This window comes from Prionailurus bengalensis, chromosome B4 (genome assembly GCF_016509475.1).
Source record: "Prionailurus bengalensis isolate Pbe53 chromosome B4, Fcat_Pben_1.1_paternal_pri, whole genome shotgun sequence".
Classification (NCBI taxonomy): Eukaryota; Metazoa; Chordata; class Mammalia; order Carnivora; family Felidae; genus Prionailurus; species Prionailurus bengalensis.
Genome location: NC_057358.1, coordinates 29,753,030 through 29,776,848, shown reverse-complemented (window position 1 = coordinate 29,776,848; position 23,819 = coordinate 29,753,030). Strand labels below are relative to the sequence as shown.

The following is a 23,819-nucleotide window of genomic DNA, read 5'->3' as shown; positions in this document are numbered from 1 at the left end:
TACCATTGTTAGGTGTAAATATGGTTCTGGCACCAAAAGACAGCCTACAACACAGCAAGTTTTTGTTAAGATTCATACCTGAAGTAAAAAAAGAACAAAGATCTCTTTGGGATCACTTTGTTTGGTAATCTGATGCTCTTAGAGACTTGGATAGTTTGTCTCCTTAATGAAGGGGGTAATCTTGTTAAACTTAGTGAGAGTGGCACCTCGAGGGTATGACATTAAAGACCCCCACTTCCAGAGTACAATAACAGCAGCCACTTTGCCTAAGGAAAAACAGGAGGATGGCACTGGGTTGGAAGAATGCAACCACTCAACACCATTTACATTCTCAGCTGGATAGTATATTGACTCTGAGAGATTTGGCCCACACATGATGAGGTCTTTGGCACTGAATAACATGGATGAATCATCCTTCCATGGATATAGTTTCCTGTGAGCCACCCTACTGGTCTCTTAGATGTACAAATGAGGTTTGTTCATCCAGTTCTTATGGGTTATTGAACTCAATTAAACCTCCTTAAAGGTCATGTTGATCAGTTTGAGACATAATCCAGATCTTCACTGACAATTATTGAGTTTGTAAAACATGGCTCCTGCCCAGATAGCAAAGACTGACCAGAAGAAAGAGTGATGTAAAAATGGTAAGCCTGTGTCCTCCCCTAGACCATTTAGGGTAGGGTATCCCAAAGAAATCTCTAGATCTGGTTACTCAACAGTAGGTTCCTAAAGAGGAGACTGATAAGCTTTGTTACCAAGGGACTCATGGTCAAGTAGTGGGTGGCCTGTGGCTCCAGCAGGCTGCTCAATTAGAGTCTTCAGGATGATCCTCTTATGATTAATACATGTGCTATTCTTTCTGTGCCTCCCAGAGAATCTAGGGCTGAATTATGGAGCCCTGTCAACTTTAAACAGATGTCTCAGCTTTCAAAAATATGCAAGACTAGGGGTTGGGCCAAGGTCCCAGAATCCCTAGTGGAAAATAATGGTCCTGTACCAAGTTCAGAACTCAATTTATTAGTCCTTCTGGATATTGGTGCATAATTAGCTGTGATCTCCACAATCCTTCACACTATAATGAAGGGGTTATGGGGTAAAACTGTGCCCACTCCTGCCAAAAAGTATAGAATTCCTATCCCCGATTACTTCAGAATGTGACCTTATTTGGAAATAGGGTACTTAAAAAGGTAATCCAGTTACAATGAGGTCATTATACTAGGCCTTAATCTGATATAAATGGTATCTTTATAAAAACAAGAAACTTGAGCACAGAGACAGACACATATATAGGGAGAACACCATATGAAGATGAAGGCACAGATCAGGGTGATGCATCCATAAGAGAAGAAATGTCAAATATTGCCAGAAAACCACCAGAAGGTAGGAAAGAGGCATGAAACAGATTTTCAATCAAGGTCTCAGAAGAAAACATCATGACCAACATCTGATTCTGGATTTTTACTTGCTGACTGTATGACAGTAGTTTTTTGTTCTTTAAGCCACGCAGTTTATGGTATTTTGTTATGCCAGTTTAAGCAAACTAACACAGATTTTTGGATCAGGAAGTGGGCTACTGATGTGACAAGTACAAAAAAATGTTGAAATGTCTTTGGAATTGGGTAATGGGTAGGAAACTACAAGAGTTTTGAACAGCATGATAAAAACAAAAAAACTAGGGGTGCCTGGGTGGCTCAGTCAGTTAAGTGTCTGACTCAGTTTCAGCTCAGGTCAGGATCTTAGTTTTGTGAGTCTGAGCCCAACATCAGGGATTCTCTCTGTCTCCCTCTCTCTCCTGCCTTTCCCCAATTTATGTTACCTCTGTCTCTCTCAAATAAATAAACTTAAAAAAAAAACCTAGATTACCTTAAAAAGATTGTTGGAAAAATGGACATTAAAGGTGATTCTGGTGAGGGCTAAGAAAGAAAGGGGGAGAGTTTTACAAAAAGGTTTTATTATCTTAAGCAATACATATATCATCATGAAAAGAATGTTGTTAGAAATACGAATGATAAAAGAAGTTCTAATAACATTAAAAGGGTTATTTACCATATTCAAGTGGCATTTATTCAAGGATGGATCAACATCTGCAAATCAATCAATGTGACACATCACATTAACAAAATGAAGGATAAAAATCACATGATTACCTCAATAGATGCAGAAAAATCTTTTGACAAAATTCAACATCCATTCATGATAAAAACTGTCAACAGAATGCTTATAGAGGGAATTTATTTCAACATAATAAAGACCATATATGATAATCCCACAGCTAATAAGATCAACAGTGGAAACCTGAAAGGTTTTTCTCTAAGATTGGAAACAAGACAAGGATCTGTACTCTTACAACTCTATCAGAAAGAGAAATTAAGAAAATTCCATTTATAATAGCATTCAAAATAATAAAATACCTTGGAATAAATTTTACTAAGGAGTCAAAAGACCCATACCCTAAAAACTATAAGACATTGATGAAAGAAATTGAAGAAAACAAAAATAAATGGAAAGATATTCCATGCTCATGGATTGAGAGAACTAATATTGTGAAAATATTCACACCACCTATAGCAATCAAGAGATTCAATGCAATCCTTATCAAAATTCCAATGATGACTTCCAGGGAAGATGGCAGAGTAGAAGGACCCTAAGCTCACCATGTCACAGATACAACTGGAAAACACTCACATCAGTGTTAATAACCCAGAAAATGACCCAAAGACAGTAAGAACAAACTCCACAGCTAAATGTAAAGAAGCTGCCACATTGAAAAGGTAGGGAGGGCAGAGATGCAGAGGGGAGCTAAAGGGACCCATAGGACTGTCCACAGGAGCAAAGGGCACTGCAGGTGAGGAGACGGGAGAGAAACAGCCTATCACACTGGGGAGCCCAAATGGCAAAGACAAATCCCTATAACATTTGGCTTTGAAAACCAGACGGGCTGAATTTTGTGAGTTCTTGTAAACAGTTGGACTTAAGACCTGAAACTTTAAAAAGTATTGGACTCGGCTCTCTGGGAGCTGGGAGGGTGAGAGGAAACTGAATCCCTGCCCTAAAAGAGACAGCACAGTGCACAGCCCTGCAGAAATACAGCATAGAAACAGCAGTTTGGAAAACACCTGGGCCATTAAGTAGGAATATTTGTTTACTTATCCCAAAGCATGTGCTGGAGGGGCAGAGATCCTTGGGAGACCCTCCAGGAACAAAGGACCTACCCACAGCCATTTCTTTTCCCACCCTCTAGCCTAAACACATGGTCACCTTTGTGAACCAGCACTACCCTAACACTTGATTCCTAAATTGCTAACACCATACATCCTGTCCACAGGCTTCTGCAGATCTTCCCCCTCCAATATACTGTTGACCAGAGCCCATCCAAAGTGATGTCATAAGACTTTAATACATAAGCAGCCCTGATTGGGGCCAGCACCACTCCAGTGACTCTTCCCCCTGAGGAGAGAACAGTACAATCCCAGCAGTGGGTGGGGTAGTCCGCACCCACCAATGAAAGCTTCACAGGAGACAACACAGGGAACACACCCTGCAGTTCAATGATACTGCATCTCTGATAAATGCCAGGTCTAACTCAACTCAAGCCTAAGGCAGCCCCAGACTGGATCACTAACACTACAGGGACCAAACACTGGCCACAACAGGTAAAAATTCATGTAACTTCTCAGCCACAATAGCAGAGCACATGCAACACACATAGGCGATACCTCTGAAGTGCCAGGTTCAGGTGAACAGAGGACACTGCCCTGCAGGGCACTATAGAAACCCTTCTTCATAAGGCCACTACTTTCAAGTGTAGGAGACATAACTGACTTTCCTAGCACAGAGAAACAGACAAAATGAGGAGACAGAGGAATATGTCTCAAATAAAAGAACAGCACAAAATAGGTGAAGATTAAGAGTACACTTATCTTGAGAAGCACTGATTGATCTATAGAATTATTAAACCACTATATTGTACACCTGAAACAAATATAACAATGTATGCTAACATTACTGAAATCAAAATTCAAATTTTTTAAAAATTCCTATGGCATTTTCATAGAAATAGAACAAATGATCCTAAAATTAAATGGAGCCACAAAAGATCCCAAACATTCAAAGTAATCTTGAGAAAGAACAAAGCTTAAAGCATCACACTTGCATATTTCAAACTATATTACAAAGCTATAGCAATCAAAAAAATATAGTGTTGTCATAAAAACTGACACATATCAATGGGACAGCATTGGGAGCCCAGAAATAAGCCTGCACATATACAGTCAATTAAACTATGAACAGAGCCAAGAATATACAATGGGGAAACACAGTCTCTTTTTATTTTTAATTTAAATTTTAGTTAATATACAGTGCAATATTGGTCTCAGGAATATAATTCCATATTCACCACTTACATACAACATCCAGTGCTTATCACAAAAAGTGCCTTCCCTGATACCTATTCACCCATCTAGCCCATCTCCCACCACCTTCCCTCCATCAATCCTCAGTTTTGTTCTCTATCATTAAGAGTCTCTTATGGTTTGTTTCCCTCTCTTCTCCCCCACCCTTCCCATATGCTCATCTGTTTTCTTTCTTAAATTTCACATATAAATAGAAACATATTGTATTTGTCTTTCTTATTTCACTTAGCATAATACATTCTAGCATCATCCACATCATTGGAAATGGCAAGATATTCTTTTTGATGACTGAGGGTATACACATACATACATATACACTACATCCTCTTTACCCATTCATCAGTAGATAAACATCTGGGCACTCTCCATATTTTGGCTATTGCTGATAGCGCTGCTAAAACATTGGAGTGCATGTAGTCTTTCAAATTTGTATTTTTGTACCCTTGGGGAAATACCTAGTAGTGCAATTGCTGGGTTGTAGTTCTATTTTTAGTTTTCTGAGGAACCTCCATACTGCTCTCCAGAGTGGCTGCAACAGTTTGCATTCCCACCAACAGTGCAAGAGGTTTCCCCTTTTTCTGCATCCTCACCAACACCTGTTGCTTCTGGTGTTGTTAATTTTAGCCATTCTGACAGGTATGAGGTGGTATCTCATCATGGTTTTGATTTTTATTTCTCAAATGATGATTGATTTTGAGCACTTTTTCATGTGTCTGTTAGCCAGCTGGATGTCTTCTTTGGAAAAGGGTCTATTCATGTCTTCTGTACATTTTTTAACTGGGTTGTTTGATTTTTGTGTGTTGAGGTTGATGTTTTTTATACATTTTAGATACTAACATTTTATCTGATGTCACTTGCAAATTTCTTCTCCTATTCCGTTGGGAGTTTTGTTGATTGTTTCCTTTAATGTGCAGAAGATTTTTTATCTTGATGAAGTTCTAGCAGTTTATGTTTGCTTTCATTTCCCTTGCGTCAGGTGACCAGTCTAGAAAGAGGTTGCTCCAGATGAGGTCAAAGAGGTTATTGCCTGTGTTCTCCTCTAGGATTTTGATGGTTTCCTGTCTCACATTCAGGTCTTTCATTTAGAATTTATTTTTTGGTTGGTGCAAAAAAGTGGTCCAGTTTCATTATTTTGCATGTTGCTTTCCAGTTTTCCCAGTACCATTTGTTTAAGAGACTGTCTTTTTTTCCATTGGATATTCTTTTCTGCTTTGTTGAAGATTAGTTGACCATATAGTTGTGGGCCTATTTCTGGGTTTTCTATTCCATTCGACAAGTCCATTTTTGCCAGTATCATACCTTCTTGATGATTACAGCATTGTAATGTAGCTTGAAATCCAGAATCTTGATACCTCTAGTTTTTTCTTTATCAGGATTGCTTTGGTTATTTGGGGTATTTTGTGGTTCCATACAAATTTTAGGATTGTTTATTCTAGCTCTGTGAAGAATTGTGGTGTTATTTTGATAGGGATTTCATTAACTGTGTAGATTACTTTGGGTAGTATAGACATTTTAACAATATTTTTCTTCCAATCCATGAACATGTAATGTTTTCCCATTTCTTTGTGTCCTCCACTTACTTTCACAAATCTTCTATAGTTTTCAAAGTACAGATCTTTTATCTCTTTAGTTAGGTTTATTCATAGGTATTTTATTGTTTTTCATGCAATTATAAATTCCTTGATTTCTTTTTCTGCTGCTTCATTATTGGTATATAGAACTGCAACAGATTTCTTCACATTGATTTTATATCCTGAGTCTTTGCTGAATTCATGTATTAGTTCTAGAAATTTTTTGGTGGAGCCTTTCTGGTTTTCTACATAGAGTATCACATCATCTACAAATAGTGAAATTCTGATTTCTTCCTTGCTGATTTGTATGCCCTTTATTTCTTTTTGTTGTCTGATTGCCGAGGCTAAGACTTCTAGTACTACGTAAAATAGCAATGGGGAGAGTGGGCACCCTTTTCTTGTTCCTAACCATGGGGGATAGTCTCTCAGGTTCTCTCCACTGAGGATAATATTAGTTGTGAATATTTCATACATGATCTTTAGGATGTTATGATCCATTTTTCCCTATTTTGTTAAGGGTTTTTTTTTTATCAATAATGGATTCTGACAATGGATTTTGACAATAATGTCAAATGTTTCTTCTGCGTGTTGACAGGATCATACGGTTCTTGTCCTTTCTTCTATTAATGTGGTGCCTCATGTTGATTGATTTGTGAATATTGAACCAGCCCTGCAGCCCAGGAAAAGTACCGCTTGATTATGGTGAATAATTTTTTAAAGTGTTGTTGAATTTGATTTGTTAGTATCTTATTGAGAATTTCTGCATCCAGGCTCATCAGAGATATTGGTAATTCTTTTTAGTAGGGCCTCTGTTTGGCTTTAGAATTAAGGTAACACTGGGTTCATAGAATGAGTTTGGAAGCTTTTATTCCATTTCTATTTTCGGAACAGTTTGAAAAGAATAGGTAATAACTCTTCTCGAAATGTCTGTTAGAATTCTCCTGGGAGGTCATCTGGCCCAGGACTCTTGTTTGTTTGGAGATTGTTGATTACTGATCCAATCTCTTTGCTTGTTATGGGTCTGTTCAAGTTTTTTATTTCTTCAATTTCTTCCTGCTTCAGTTTTGGTGGTTTGTATGTTTTTAGGAATTTGTCCATTTCATCCAGACTGCCCAGTTTGTTGGCATATAATTTTCATAGTATTTTCTTATAATTGTTTGTATTTCTGTAGTGTTGGTTGTGATCTTTCCTCTTTCATTCGTGATTTTATCTATTTGGGTTCCTTTTTTTTATAATGTGGCTAGTTTTATCAATTTTATTCTTTCAGTGAATCAGTTTCATTGATCTTTTCTTCTGCTGATCTCTGCAACAGGGTTCATCTGGAGTCTTCTGTGTTTCTTTCAAGCCCAGCTAGTAGTCTTATGACTGTTGTCATAATTTTTTTTTCAGTTATCTGATCTCAAAACAGCTGTGTTTGAGGGACCAGGAATCTTTAGGGTCCCCCTACTTTTCCAACATCTTAAGTCCTTTGACTGTCTCTTTAAAAAACAGTGTTGTACCCCCCCCCCCCACCAAATTGCTTCATGAAAATGAAGAACATGTAGTTGAAAACTGGAGGAGAGTTAATCCTTGTATAAAGTAGTAGAGAACTTGACTGAACTGTGTTCTGTTGGGTAGAAAGTAGAACTTGTAAGCAATAAATGTGGATATTTAGTTGAATTTTCTAAGCAATGTGTTTAAGGCACAGTTTGATTTCTTTGTTGTTATAGGAAAATGCCAAAAGAGATAAATTGAAGAAAATATTTTAAGCAAAAAGAACCAGAACATGAAGATTTAGAAAATTCTCAGCCTATTTATATTTAAATCAAAAAGAAAGAAAGCATGCTTTGAAGTCACAACCCAATTTTCTGGCTAGACAACTGTTTTTATAAAGAAATTTTGGATGTGAGTTGTGGATCTAATCAACTATTACAGCAGAAACACTGCCAGCCTGGACCAAAGGGAACAGAGATAGAATAAAATGAAGGAAGGCTGTCAGACTTCTGTAAGACTTTTTAGAGAAAAGAGTGAATTGACAAAGCCATTCTATGATGAAATATGCTATTCTACAAGAAAAGGGAAGAATAACTCCAAAGGGTAGTTCAAACATCACTGGAGCTACCACTGCTACCAGAGGCCGAGGGCAAAGGCCAAAAGGTTAGGCTGTTGTCTCTTCTGTTCCAAGGAGTGGGGCTGCCACCCATAGCTAAAGTAGGGCCAAACTCCAGATTTCTAAGGGAATAGTGCATGAAGCTAATAGGAATTATTCTCAAGCCTTGAAATCTAACCTAATCTAATTCTCAAGGTTTGAAAACTGGCTTAAGACCTATGGCCTCTTTTTTCCTTCTAATTTCTTCCTTTGGGAATAGAAATGCCTGTTCTATGCCTGTCCCACTATTGTATTATTGGGAGAATATAATTTGATGTTTAGTTTTACAGGTTCTCAGATGGAGAAGAATTTTGCCTCAGGATTAAACATACTCCAAGTATTACCCATAATTGGATGACTTAGATGATGATATTTGGGACTTTGAGTTGATGATATTTAGGTGAGATGCTGGAGTTAAAACTGGGGACCTAGGAATGAGGTGAGTATATTTTGCATGTGGGAAGGACATGGATATTTAGAAGCCAGAGAATAGATTGTTATGGGTTGAACTGTGTTCTCCTCCAACACCAAAAATATGTAGAATTCCTAACCACAAGCAACTCAGAATAAATACCTTGTCTTTATAAAGATAATCAAGTTAAAGTGAGGTCATTAGAGTGGTCCTTAATCCAATATGAATGGTGTCATAAAAACAGGATATTTGGAAAAGGGACATGAACATGGGGATGGGGAGAACACGATGTGAGGATGAAAGCAGAAATAAGAGCCTCTATAAGGCAAGGAAAACAAAATATTACCAGCAAACTATCAACAGCTAGAACAAAAACATTAAACAGACTCTCAGTAACAATCCCTCAGATGGGACCATCACTGATGACACCTTGATATCAGAATTCCAACCTCTAGAACTTTAAGACAGTAATATTCTGTTGTTTAAGTTATCCAGTTTGTGGTCCTTGGTTATGGAAGCCCTGGGAATCTAATACAAAGGAGAAACAGATAACACTTTCTGTTTTGGTGTCTGAGTCCAAGACCACCAGCACCTTTACCAGATACAACTGTGTGTGAGTCACATTGGACCATTACAGACCTCCATTGTTATGACCTCCACTAATGAATATATATTGATATAGATGCTTTGTCTAAGGGTATCTCTGACTGAATTCACTCCTAAGCCATCAAGGAAATTACTGCAGTTAGAGCCATTTTATGGGGCATGTGAGGACCATGAACCTATTCTGCTAACAGTGCCTAGAGTGCTAGTGTCTACCCCCCAAAAATCAATTAACTAGGGGAGAAAAGATATAAATACCTTCATTTATGAGCTTCATGAACCCAAAGTTTTCTGTGAGACTAGTTCTACATTCAATAGTTCCGTCTGGCCTGTGTACATGGTCCCAGGTACACAGAGAGTCAATTGATTGTGGCTCAGTGACATAGTACAGCCCTGTGCACTAATAAGTAACTGATGATGGGACTGTCACAGAGGGTATTGCCCAAGATAAAGGAAATCAGTGTACAATAATTGACTTCTCAGACTCCTTTTTCATCCTCACCATCCATATAGATGATCAGAATCATTTTACACTTCTATGGAATGAATCACAATGTACAACTAAAGTCCATAAGTCTACCTATAACCCCGCTGTCATCAATGGATAGGGCATAACCTAGAAAAAATCCCACTCCTAGAGGGAGCATAAATTTCTACTATGTTGATGATGACATTTTCCTGGTGGGTCCAGACGAGGGCAACATAAAATGACTGCTGCCTTGTTGGCCTACAAGTAGCAACACAACTAGGCCATTACTACAAACAAGGTAGAAAGACTTAAAATCCAGGATATGATCTAGAAAGAGGCACCACATCTTATTCCAGAGGAGGAAATTGCCAAGCCTTTGGTCCACTATGTCTCAACATATACAAAGAGTCCCAGTGATTTTGGAACTACTCAGCTACTGGTTTATTCATATTTTCCAAACAGGGATCTAATGGAATCCATCTTGGGTTACCAGTAAGGCCACTATTTTTGATTAGTCCCCTAACCAACAGAATGCCTATTTTGACTAGGGAACTCCCAATGAGTAAGTGAGAATAATAGGTGATAAGACTGCTGACCAGAATCATATTTCTAGATTCACTTGTGTTGGTAATGTTGATTATCAGTCTCAATCAAACCTCCTCATAAGATCATGTCAATACGTCTACAACACAATCCATAGCTTAACTGACACATTTCAGGACATGGTAAAAGTGTCTATTGCCTAGAGAAAAAACATTGACCAATGGAGAGAATGTCATGAAAATAGCAACTCTGATGAAAAATCCAGGCAATGGCCTTACAGAAGTCATCTTTGAATCTAGTTGCCAAACAATGGGGTCTCTCAAAGGAACAAATTGGTGGGCTCTCTACCAACAACTCATGGCTAGGTTGTGAGTCATGAGGTTCCCACATAGTAATGGCTACTATGACTAATACAAGTGCTATTCCTTCCAAATATCCCAGTGAACCTTGAGACTTGTGTAGTTTACTTCCTTGATGAAGGGGGTAATCTTTTAAAACTTAGTGAGAGTGACACTTTGTGGGGTCCATCAATACAAACCCTTCCTCCTTTGACCCAGACCTCTAAGCTTTCAGAAATGAACATGACCAGAAGTTAGACGTACTCAAGGCCATTATGTTTCTAGTGGGGACCTGAGGACCTATGCTAAGGTCAGAGTACAAAGTAGAGGTGGTAAAAAATTACATTTCTTGGGCCTTTTGGATACTGGTGAACAAATTACTGTGACTCCACAATCTCTGACACAAGGATGAGGAGGAAACATAATTCTGAGTGGTCTGAGGCCACCAACACCAGGCCTCTTTTCTAGACCCAAGTATGGATGAATTCTTTTAGGCCACCCCCATTATTATGGCTTTTACTGCCTAATACATCATTGGTACTTTCTATACCAACCAGTGCTTGCATTTACCCCTAACCTCTGATCAGATTTTCTGAAGGTAGGTTATTTTAGTGGGGTATATGTAAGATCATCACCAACCAAACTACCAGCACCTAGGACCACTGTCTTCCAAACACAATGCCAAAAGCCTAGAGAAGCCTAAAAAAGGGATAACTGCCCTCACTGATAAACTTTAAAAAGCCAACAAAATATGCAAATCATTTCTCTATCCAATGGTTCCATTTGGCCTATGTGCAAAACCTCTGAAGTCTAGGCTTTAAATTGATTAGGGCTATGCAATGTGTCAGTGCTGCCTTTGGCACCAGTTGTGACAGTTATAGAGGCTATTGCCCAAAGTGGAGGAACTTACTATACTACAATTAACATCACAAATGCCCTTTTCAGCATTCCCTCTCCATGCAGATGGTCAGGATTAATTTGTTGTATATAGAATGGATTGCATTATACCACAAATGTCCTTCCACAACACTCCCTAAATTCCCTAGTTATCTGTTACCAATGCTTGAAAAAGTCCCTGGAAAAAGTCCCACTCCTGGGGGGAGTGCTAGATTTCCAATCTATTGATCAAATCATCTCAGTAGGCCATTATTATCAACAAAGTACAAGGACTTAAAACCAAAGAAAAATGTCTGGGCATCCTAGAGAAGCCAATTGTCGTGCTTTGGGTCCACTGTTCCCTCCAAATAAAAAATAATCTGATCATTTGTTAGACTATTCAGATACTGCTACACTCTCACAGGGATAAGAGCACCCATCTGTCAGGTTACCATAAAGACCTTTGGCTGGGACTCTACTGGACAGGATCCCCTTGGAGATCCTTCAACTGACTATCTTAGCTTCCCATTTTCGGGCCCCTCTGATTTCCATTTGCTGTTTCAGTTACAGATCTCAGCAACATCTAATTTTGCCTGCTAGAGCCTATGGAAGAAGTCACAACAGGTCACAGGCACCCCCTTGGACTTTGGGTCTACAAGCTGCCAAAAAAGTGCATATCCTTTATGTGACAATTATTGGTTTTGGTGAAAACTGAGAACATGACTTTGGTTATGTGATAATCTTCTGATAAGAAATTCGAACCAAAACACATTAATATATTTCCTTTTGTTCTCTAGTTAAATTAGGGTATTCACACTTTAGGCAAAGTTTAAAGTTTCTATAAAATACATGCTCAAATACATATTAACAAACCAAAGAAAGTTCTCATGCATTTAATTTAAACCAATATAGGGGTGCCTGGGAGGCTCAGTTGGTTAAGCATATGACTTCCGCTTAGGTCATGATCTCAGCTCAGGTCATGATCTCGGAGTTGGTGAGTTTGAGCCACACATCAGGCTCTGCATCAGGCTCTGTGCTGACAGCTCAGAGCCTAGAACCTGCCTCGGATTCTGTGTCTTCCCCTCTCTTTGCTCCTCCTCTGGTTGCACTCTGTGTCTCTCTGTCTCTCTCAAAAATAAATAAACATTAAAAAAAAATTTTTAAACAATATAAAGTTACCTGTAATTATTATACTTACTACTGATTCTTTCCTCCGTGGATTTTTTTTGTTTTTTAAATTGTACTTGGGTTTTTGACTCTGAGTCTTGATGTTTAAGCTTAAGATTTTCATCTAGCACTTCATTAAGAGCTACATAAAGAGAAATTAATAAGAAAACATAAAAGAGAAAATAATAATTAATAATAATTAATAAGAAATTAAGATCTACTGTAAAATCTCTAGATTTCAAATTTATAACTAGAGAACAGTAACGTTTTCTCCCATTTTTATAAATTAATAAATAAATTATCATAATACTAGATCTAATAGGAAAATTCTGAGAACATTTTTAATGGATGTGTATTGAAGATGTTTCTTTATTTTATAAATATTCCAGACACCAAGTATGCTTATATTAGACTCTAACTTTCTTAGGTTATTTATACTTTAGGTTAAAACATTCAGACACCAACCAATGAAAATGCATATGCACAAGATTCGTCAATATGGCCTTATTTGTAATTGCAAAATATTCAAAACCATCTAAGTGTTCAAACAGATTTGTTGAACAAACTGATATATATACCATAAACAATAGTATATGTAAATCAAACTATTATGCTATATACCTTAAACTTATACAATGATGTATGTCAGTTGTTTCTCATTAAACTGGAAAATTCATATAGTACCAATTATGATACATTATGGTGTGCATATATGTTTGCGTATAAATATATAATATATATGGTATATAGGGAATGTAATGTGGTGCAAATAACTGTACATATAGTGATATATCCCCTTCCCATCTAAGCTAATATATCCAACCCTTGCCTGATATCATTTCATGGGGAAATGAAATATTGGCTGACACACTAGTAGAGCCAGTACCCTTTTATGTTTAGATTTCTGCTTATATTTTATAATAAGTGAATAAAGCCTTAATTTTTACTTTCAATTTGGCTTGTTGTCTTAAGTTACTTCCTTCACATCTGGCAGCTCTCTCTTGGTGACAAATGGTGACCTAACCTTGCGGTGGCTCAATTAAGCACAGTCTTTCTGGAAAAGTAAAAAGCATGAAGATACTCCAGGACGTTTTGAGTTGTTAGAGAAGTCTATGAGATTTCTTGGAGAGTACCAGCTGATTATTTTCTAGAACCTGAGGGTCCAACAATGCACTTTGCCAGACATATCAACGAATCACGGAATGCTATGGGCCACTGTTGGAGAGGACTAGTAGATTGATTATACACAATTTTTATGTTTGAGAGGTAACAGTGGTGCTTTACTTCAGCTCCAAACTCCATGGCCAAAATGCCTGATGGGCCAAATTAGAGATTCAACAGAGGGGCTCTGGGAAATCTAGGGAGTCAATTCCTTTGCTAATGTTACTGTCCTCCGATGATAAGATGAAAAATTGTTACACACTTTAAAAGTTTTAATTTATTTTTAATTATTTTGAGAGAGAGAGAGAGAGAACACACACACAAGCAAGGGAGGGGCAGATCAAAAGAGGGAGACAAAGAATCCCAAGCAGGTTCTGTGCTGTCAGCGCTAAGCCTGACTCAGGGCTCAAATTCACAAACCATGAGATCATGACCTGAACCAAATCAAGAGTCACATGCTTAACTGACTGAGCTACCCAGGTGCCCCAAGAAGGTAATCTTCTTTAACTTAGGAAGGGACAGATGCACTTTGTGGGGTTCACCACTATAGTACCCTCCTTCAGAATAGTCTTACCACAGAAAACTTGATAGAGACTGACCCAAGTTGTTTTTCTTCCTCAGCTGGAGCTGTTTGGGCTCTGACAGCTTTGGTCCACTCATGATGGGTTCCCTATGACTAAAATACATGTTTGGACCACGACTGCAGAGGCACTAGCAGCTCTGCAAACTACTGGCGGTCCCTTAGTTCTACAATGAGAGAGTAAGATTAGTGGATGATAAGATTGTTAGCAAGATTCTAGGTTCATTAATGCTACTCCTGCTGGTTATCAAGGTGAATTAAACCTCCTCATAAGGCCAGGTCAATTAGTGAGTGACATAACCCAGATCATAAATGACAAATTTTTGGACAGGGAAAAAGCAACTACTGCCAAAATAACAAGGAGCGACCACCAGATAGAGTGACATAGAAATAAATAATCAGGCATATACTCCTAGAAGATTTGGGTAAGAACTTTCTCAGAGATCTCTGGGTCTTGTTACTAAACAATGGGAGTCAAAAGAAAAGATAAATGGACTCTCCACTGAGAAACTCTTGGTCAAGTAGTGTTCTAATAGGAGACAAACAGCAGTCTCCCTAGAGACTGCCCAGTGATGGTACCTCTGCTAATACAAGTGTCCTTCTCCCGGTGAATTATAAAATGAATCAAAGAGCCCTATAAATTTTTGCCCAAACTTTTTGGCTTAAAAAAAAGACTATAAAATGACAATTTCCTTATGTCCACAGTGAGAAATGGAGGCTGTATGCCAAAGTCAAATTTCAAAGTAGACTGGGGAGAATCACATTTCTTGGGGCTTTTGGATAGTGGTACACAGGCAGGTGACTGTAACCCCCAGAATCCCTGGCATAAAAATGAAGGGGAAATTGATAATACTCACCAGTTTTCTGTCTGAAGCCACCACCACCAATACCCTCACCCAGACTTGACTATGGGCATGGATCCTTTGGGGCTACCACATATCACCATTGTGATGGTGCCCACTCCTGAATGGATTCTTGTTATAGATGTATTGTATTGTTTATTTGCACCCCTGAATGCATTCACACTAAACCCTGAAGGGAATTGCTGCAGTTAGCGTCATTTTAATGGGGCATATAGAAGACTATAAACTTACCAGACTACCAGCATCTAGTGCTTTTGTCTCTTAAAAATGATATCAATGGTCTTAGGGATAAAAGGAAATAATTGCTCTTATTGTTGTGCATAAGGAAGCCAAGGTTCACTATCTGGCTTTTGAAAAAGGCCTTGGGTGCCTGAACATAATCAATTATTGGTGGCTCAACTGTGTAGTACAGCCTTTGGCACTGGCACTACCTGACATTATAACTGTCATAGAGGTTAATGCCCAAGCTGAAGGAAATAAGTATGAGGTATTTTATATTACAAATGTCCTTTTTAACATCCCTGTCCATACAGATCAGTTTGTCTTATGTGCAATGGGTTGCAATTCACCTTTAAGGCCATTCCACAAGACCATGAGCTGGAAAAAGTCCTATTCTTAGATGGAGCATTACTCTTCCACTATACTGATGACATCTTCCTAGTTGGCCCAGGCAAGGGCATAATCCAACAAGGACTGCATATCATGTTGACCACATAGAACAACATGCATGGGTCATTAATACAAATCAAAACCACACTCAGATATCACCTCACGCCAGTCAGAGTGGCCAAAATGAACAAATCAGGAGACTATAGATGCTGGAGAGGATGTGGAGAAACGGGAACCCTCTTGCACTGTTGGTGGGAATGCAAATTGGTGCAGCCGCTCTGGAAAGCAGTGTGGAGGTTCCTCAGAAAATTAAAAATAGACCTACCCTATGACCCAGCAATAGCACTGCTAGGATGTATCCAAGGGATACAGGAGTACTGATGCATAGGGCCACTTGTACCCCAATGTTCATAGCAGCACTCTCAACAATAGCCAAATTATGGAAAGAGCCTAAATGTCCATCAACTGATGAATGGATAAAGAAATTGTGGTTTATATACACAATGGAATATTACATGGCAATGAGAAAAAATGAAATATGGCCTTTTGTAGCAACGTGGATGGAACTGGAGAGTGTGATGCTAAGTGAAATAAGCCATACAGAGAAAGACAGATACCATATGGTTTCACTCTTATGTGGATCCTGAGAAACTTAACAGGAACCCATGGGGGAGGGGAAGGAAAAAAAAAAAAAAAGAGGTTAGAATGGGAGAGAGCCAAAGCATAAGAGACTGTTAAAAACTGAGAACAAACTGAGGGTTGATGGGGGGTGGGAGGGAGGAGAGGGTGGGTGATGGGTATTGAGGAGGGCACCTTTTGGGATGAGCACTGGGTGTTGTATGGAAACCAATTTGTCAATAAATTTCAGAAAAAAAAAAAAGAAATTGTGGTTTATATACACAATGGAGTACTACGTGGCAATGAGAAAGAATGAAATATGGCCTTTTGTAGCAACGTGGATGGAACTGGAGAGTGTGATGCTAAGTGAAATAAGCCATACAGAGAAAGACAGATACCATATGGTTTCACTCTTATGCGGATCTTGAGAAACTTAACAGAAACCCATGGGGGAGGGGAAGGAAAAAAAAAAGAGGTTAGAGTGGGAGAGAGCTAAAGCATAAGAGACTGTTAAAAACTGAGAACAAACTGAGGGTTGATGGGGGGTGGGAGGGAGGGGAGGGTGGGTGATGGGTATTGAGGAGGGCACCTTTTGGGATGAGTACTGGGTGTTGTATGGAAACCAATTTGACAATAAATTTCATATATTGAAAAAAAATAAAAATAAAAATTTAAAGTTATAGGGGCATCTGGGTGGCACAGTCCATGGAATATCTGACTTTGGCTCAAGTCATGATCTCGCAGTTCATGGGTTCAGGTCCCACACTGGGCTCGCTGCTGTCAGTGAAGAGCCTGCTTCAGATACTCTGTCTCCTCTCTCTGACCCTCCCCTGCTTGTACTCTCTCAAAAATAAATAAACATTATTAAAAAATTTAAAGTTATCTATAATTATCATACTTTTTATAATTATTATAATCTATAATTATTTAAACAGAGTTGTTTCTGTACTTGCATTTGAAGTTTTGACACTGAATCTTGATGCCTAAGCATAAGACTTTTGTCTGGTACATCATCATGAGCTACATAAAGAGATTAATTTAGCCTCAATAGAAAAAAATAAATCTACTGTGAAATCTCTAGATTTAAAATTTGTAACAAATACAGGTCATTTTAATAACATTATAAGCAAATTACCATAAGACCGATGTGACATGAAAATTGTGAGAATACTTTTATTGGGTATGTGTTGAAGCTGTATCACTAACATCTCCATTATAATGTTTTAAATATAATGTTATACTATATATAGTCTCTAGTTTTCTTGGGTTATTTATACTTTAGGTTAATACACACTCATATAACTAAAAGAAACTGTATATGTACATGGTTATTCACTACAGAACACTTGCAATTTGCAAATATTCACAACCACACAAATTTACAAGCAGATTGGTTAAACTAAGGTACACACTACACTCTAATGTATCAATTATGGTAAATAATGTGGTACAAAAACTGTACATACAGCTATAATATGAATGAAACAGATCTCTATAAACTGATTCCACTCAAGTGGATTTCTAGGAATAATGTTATATTAAAAAAACTGAAAAGGGAAAAACTTATGTGCTACCTTGGGTATGGAAGAATGAAACATAGTAAATATATCTGAAAACAAGGTAATGGTTACCTACAAAATGGCAGGGGAACTGGCATTTGTTTGAGCATACCTTTTGTATATTTTTAACCTCTGAAGTAGGTTTAATGTTCTACATATTTCAAAATGAAGTGAAATCAATAAGGGTAAGAAGGTGAAATGTAAACTAAAAAAAAATTAAGTCAGATTAAACTGCTGAAGGAAAAATAAAAGCACCAATTCATCAATATAATATTTAACACAAACCCTTACTCTTGTACATGAGATTTGGGATAGGGAGGGGAAAGTCGACCACAAACAAATCATGAAATATTTTTGGCTGGTTTATTTTTCCATTGGTATTCTAAGCTATTCTGAGACCATTTGAAAAGCATTGCAAGATTGAACAAATGAGTAAATGTGTTGATATTGTTCAGATATCAGCTATCCCAGCCCAGGGATCCATAAAATGGTAGGAGAAATTAGGTTGGGGTTTCTTCAGCTGTGAGACCATCCCCCACCTCAGTATGCACTAATGTATTTGACCCTTCTCTGGTGCTCTTCCATGGCATAAAACAGAACGTTAGTGGAGCTGGTGCTCTCCCTTGTCTAGACTATAGCCATGGCATATGGTAGTAGGTGAATAAAGGTTAATTGTTACTGTAATCTTGTTATCTTGATAGGTCAATTCAAAAACTGCATCTCTGTGTAGCAAATTGCTACAATGAATGTGTGGTCAGTGAAGCAAAATACCTTCCTGGAAGGAACACTTTAGGAGGTGCTATGAGTCTGAAGGATATGATAAGGGGAAGGGTACTACTGGATTATTTGCAAGAGAGCCATAGGACACTATGCCAGTCAGGCAAATGTGTCTCACAAAGTATGAGAAGATACCATGGGGTTCTCTAGAGTGCTACTGTATTGTTCACACAAGCTTTTCAGTTCTGTAGGAGAACAACTGTTTTTTTTCTTTAGCCTCTGATTCAGCTACCAAGATGCCCAATGATTCAAATGAGAGACACAGCAGATAGGCTCTGAGAAAACTAAAGAAGCAGTTTTGTGGCTACACATGGGTAAAAAAATATTGGAGACACGGCATACTGAGTTACATTCAGGGATTACTGTTAGCTCTAGAATGCCCCTAGATATAATGGACAACCTAAGATGCAGTGAGTTACAGAGACTCATATATTCATGAAAAAGAATGTAGAGTACAAGGATTGCTTTGCCCAGCAACTTAAAGAGATCTGGAAATTTGGGTAGTTTGCATTCATGAAGAAGAAGGTAAATCTTGTTAAACTTCATGAGGGAGAGGGGCACACTGTAGGGCTTGATATTGTAGAACCCCTTCTTCAGAGAGCCTTAACAATAGTGCCCATATTGCCCAAAGAGACAGAGGAAAAGGGGATTAAAGACATGAACATCTGACACCATTCTCTTTCCTTAGCTAGGTACTATTCTGACATACCATTATGAGTTCCCTGCCACTGAAAAACATATTTGGATCATTTCTTACAGAGGCTCTAATGGCTTTGTGAGGCCCCCTAGTGGTATCTAGGGTAGCAGATGGAGTGAGGACAGTAATGATACGATTTTCAACTAGACTGCAATTTCTAGTTTGGTCCAGGCCATCTTCACTAGTTACCTACTTCAATTAAACTTCCTTAGAAGGCTATGTCATTTGGTTCATGGCACAATCCAGATCTTAACTAATGAGTTTTCAAAAATGGAAAAAGTAGCTACAAACAAGATTTTACTGTTGAGCCAGTGAACAGAGAGACCTAAAAATGGAAATTGGGTACCCACTCCTGAACCATCTGGTAAGGGTTTTTTCTAAAGAAATCCCTAGGTCTAGTTACTCAATAATGGGGTCTCAAGGAAAACACTGATGGACTCTCCACCAAAGATTTCTAGACCAGGTAGTAGGCCATGGGTCCCAATGCACCTCACCACTAAAGTCCAAATTATGAAGACCCTTGACCAATACAAGTGTTCTTCCCTTTGCTTCTCCAAGTGATATTGAGAAGAATCAAAGAACTATGTACCACTTTTACTCAGACCTCTTAGCTTTCAAAAAACAAAAATTAGGGAAGTGTTGGGTGAATATTCTTATGTCACCAGTGGTGATCTGAGGATGTATGCCAAGGTCAGAATTCAAAAGGGGGGTTGGGGAGAAAATTCATGTCTAGGGCCATTAGGATACTGGTATGTAGATGACCATGATCTCCATAACCTCTGAAACCAGAAACTAGGGGAAACAGATAATAGTCTCTGATTTCTCATCTGAGGCTATCACCAAGGTGACACTTGGTCAAACACTACTATGAATGTATCCCTTCAGTCTACCATAAAACTGCATTTTTATAGCCCCCACTACTAAATTTATAATACAACAAAAGTATTTTCTATGTGCAACCCCATTCACATTCATCCCCAAGCCCTGATAGGAACTGCTATATTTAGGGCCATTTGAGTGGGGCATGTAGAAGACTGCAAACCTCCAAACTAAATATCACCTAGTACCTGTGTCTCCAAAAATAAACTCCTGGGAAGAAAAAGAAATACTCTCATTCCTGAGACTAATGAAGCAAAAATTCCCCCATAAGACTATTTCCAATTTTAATAGCTAAGTTGCCCTTTCACATGGCTTTGGGTGCATAGTGACTTGATTAATTTTTTCAGGTAAGTACTATAGTACAGCCCTGAGTACTGGGGTACCTGAAATTGTAACTGTCATGCAGTCTTTTCCAAACTGAAGGAACTTGATATGCAACTAATGACATATCCAATGGCCTCTGCTGTATCCTGCTTCATGCAAATGATCAGTGTCAATTTAACCTTATGTGGAATGAGTTGCAATATACCATTAATGTCCTTCACATGACTACCAAATTGCTCCAATTTCTGTAACCAATGAATAGGTCATGACTTTTTTTTTTCAATATATGAAGTTTATTTTCAAATTGGTTTCCATACAACACCCAGTGCTCATCCCAAAAGGTGCCCTCTTTAATACCCATCACCCACCCACCCCTCCTTCCCACCCCCCATCAACCCTCAGTTTGTTCTCAGTTTTTAAGAGTCTCTTATGCTTTGGCTCTCTCCCACTCTAACCTCTTTTTTTTTTCCCTTCCCCTCCCCCATGGGTTTCTGTCAAGTTTCTCAGGATCCACATAAGAGTGAAAACATATGGTATCTGTCTTTCTCTGTATGGCTTATTTCACTTAGCATAACACTCTCCAGTTCCATCCACGTTGCTACAAAAGGCCATATTTCCTTCTTTCTCATTGCCACCTAGTACTCCATTGTGTATATAAATAGGTCATGACTTGTAAATGTCCTGCTCCAGAGGGAAGACTAGTGTTTTTTAAAATATATTTATTTATTTATGAGAAATAGAGAGAGCACAAGCGCAAGAGAGAGAAGACACAAAATCCAAAGCAGGCTCCAGGCTCCAAGCACAGACCCTGATGCGGGGCTCAAACTCACAAACCGTGAGATCATGACCTGAGCCAAAATCGGAAGCTGCACCGACTGAGCCACCCAGGTGCCCTAAGAGGGAGGACTAGTTTTTAGTTGAATGGCCCCAGATAAGGACGCCACCCAAGAAGTACTAGATGCCCTCTTGACCCACTCGTAGCTCTTGGCTAGACTATTAGTACAGAAAAGGTACATTTACCTGGCACCCTAGTGAAATCCCGGACATGATTTCTAAAGGACATGATCTCTCATTCCTGAGGAAAAGATTGCCAAGTTTTGGCTCACTCAACTCCAATAAATAAAAAGAGGCCCAGCAACTAGTGGGACTCTTGACTATTATATTCTCATTTTCCCTGTGTGAAATCCTTGATGATACCATCTTTGAGATTACCAGAAATGTTACTTATTTTTAGTGAGAATACAACAATAGGATGCCCTAAAGGCCCTCCAACAGACCTCCTGGCTCCCCACCCCCAATGCTCTTTTGATCTCTATTTCGTATTTGAATTATAGATCTCAGAAATATCTGTATGCCAATTGGACCCTATGGCAGAAGGCCACTGCTAGAGGTCAGAGGCATCCATTGGGCTTTTGTATCCGTAATTACCTGGAGTTGGCTGAAAGGCACATTACTTTGAAGAAATAATTATTCACCTGTTTTGGGGCCCTGGTAAATTATGAGTGCTAGTCTTGTGGCTATAAAATGATCGTAAGACCATAGATTCCAACCAAAGGGTATCAATATTTTCACTTTTTTTCTCTAGTTATCTTAGGGTATTCATATTTTAGTCAAACTGTAACATTTCTATAAAATATATGTCCAAGTATAAATTCATGAGCCAAAATAAAAAGATGTTATAATGAGGTTATTTATTTTTATTGAGAGAGAGGGAGAGGGAGAGGGAGAGGGAGAGGGAGAGAGAGAGAGAGAGAGAGAGAAGAGCGCAAATGCACAAACAGGAGAGGGTCAGAGGGAGACTGAGAGAAAAATTTCAAGCAGGCTTCATGGTCAGTACAGAGCCCAGTGCAGGGCTTGATTTCATGACGCTGGTATCATGACCCAAGCTGAAAATCAAGAATCATCTGCTTAATCACTGAGCCATCCTGGTGCCCCATCTAATGAGTTTAATTTAAAATAAAATTATTTGTAATATTATACTTACTACTAGGTCTTTCTCCTTTGTGGCTTCTTTGTTTCTCCACTTCAATTTCTGATTCTGACATTGAGTCTTGATGCTCAGGTAAATTATTTTCATCTGGTACTTCATCCTGAACTACATAAAGAATCATTTAGTCAACTAAATGAAAAAAAAGATACAATGTGAAATCCCTACGTTTTAAATTTATAACAAGTGTGCATCATCATTATTTCTCATTTTTAGAAAGTTATAATTAAATTTCCATAATGCTAGATTTTAAATGAAAACTGTGCTGTTGAACTGGTTCAATATTCACAAATCAATCAACATGATAAACCACATTAATAAAAGAAAGGATAGGAGCGCCTAGGTAGCTCAGTCGGTTGAGCATCCAACTTCAGCTCAGGTCATGATCTCACAGCTCGTGAGTTTGAGCCCTGCGTCAGGCTGTGCTGACAGCTCAGAGCCTGGAGCCTGCTTCAGTTTCTGTGTCTCCCTCTCTCTCTGTCCCTAACCCCCTCACGTTCTGTCTCTGTCTCTCTCAAAAGTAAGTAAACATTACAAAAAATTTTTTAAAGAAAGGATAAGAAATATATGAGCCACTCAGTAGATGCAGAAAAGGCATTTGACAAAATACAGCATCCTTTCTGGATAAAAACCCTCAAGAAAGTAGGGATAGAGGGAACATACCTCAACATCATAAAGCTGTATTCCAAAGACCCACAGCAAATATCATCCTCAATGCGGAAAAACTGAGAGCTTTCCCCCTGAGGTCAGGAACATGAGAGGGATGTCCACTCTCACCACTGTTGTTCAACATACTATTTGAAGTCCTAGACTCAGCAATCAGACAACAAAAAGAAATGAAAGGCATACATTGGCAAGCAAGAAGTCAGACTTTCACTCCTGTCAGATGTCATGATACTCTACATGGAAAACCATAAAGACTCCACCAAGAAACTGCTAGAACTGATACATGAATTCAGCAAAGTCAAAGGATATAAAATCAATGTACAGAAATTGATTACATTTTTATATACTGATAATGAAGCAGCAGAAAGAGAAATCAAGGAATCAATCCCGTTTACAATTGCACCAAAAACTGTAAGATACCTAGGAATAAACCTAACCAAGATGTAAAAGATATATACTCTGAAAACTATAAAAACTTATGAAAGAAATTGAAGAAGACACACAAAAAAACGGAAAAACATTCCATGCTTATGGATTGGAAAAACAAACATTGTTAAAAATTTTATTCTATGCAAATCAA

At 38.4% G+C, this 23,819-nt stretch overlaps 1 protein-coding gene across 2 annotated transcripts in view; it reads right to left on the bottom strand.

Moving 5' to 3' along the window:
- LOC122474025 (coiled-coil domain-containing protein 7-like) overlaps window positions 1-23,819 on the bottom strand; it is a 347,700-nt gene that overhangs the window by 123,012 nt on the left and 200,869 nt on the right. For both annotated transcript variants that reach the window (XM_043564967.1, XM_043564968.1), the window contains 2 exons: window positions 22,571-22,681; window positions 12,551-12,661 (listed from right to left, as the gene is read on the bottom strand). In XM_043564967.1, the coding sequence (XP_043420902.1) occupies window positions 12,551-12,661; window positions 22,571-22,681 (222 nt within the window). The remainder of the gene's footprint in view (window positions 1-12,550; window positions 12,662-22,570; window positions 22,682-23,819) is intronic.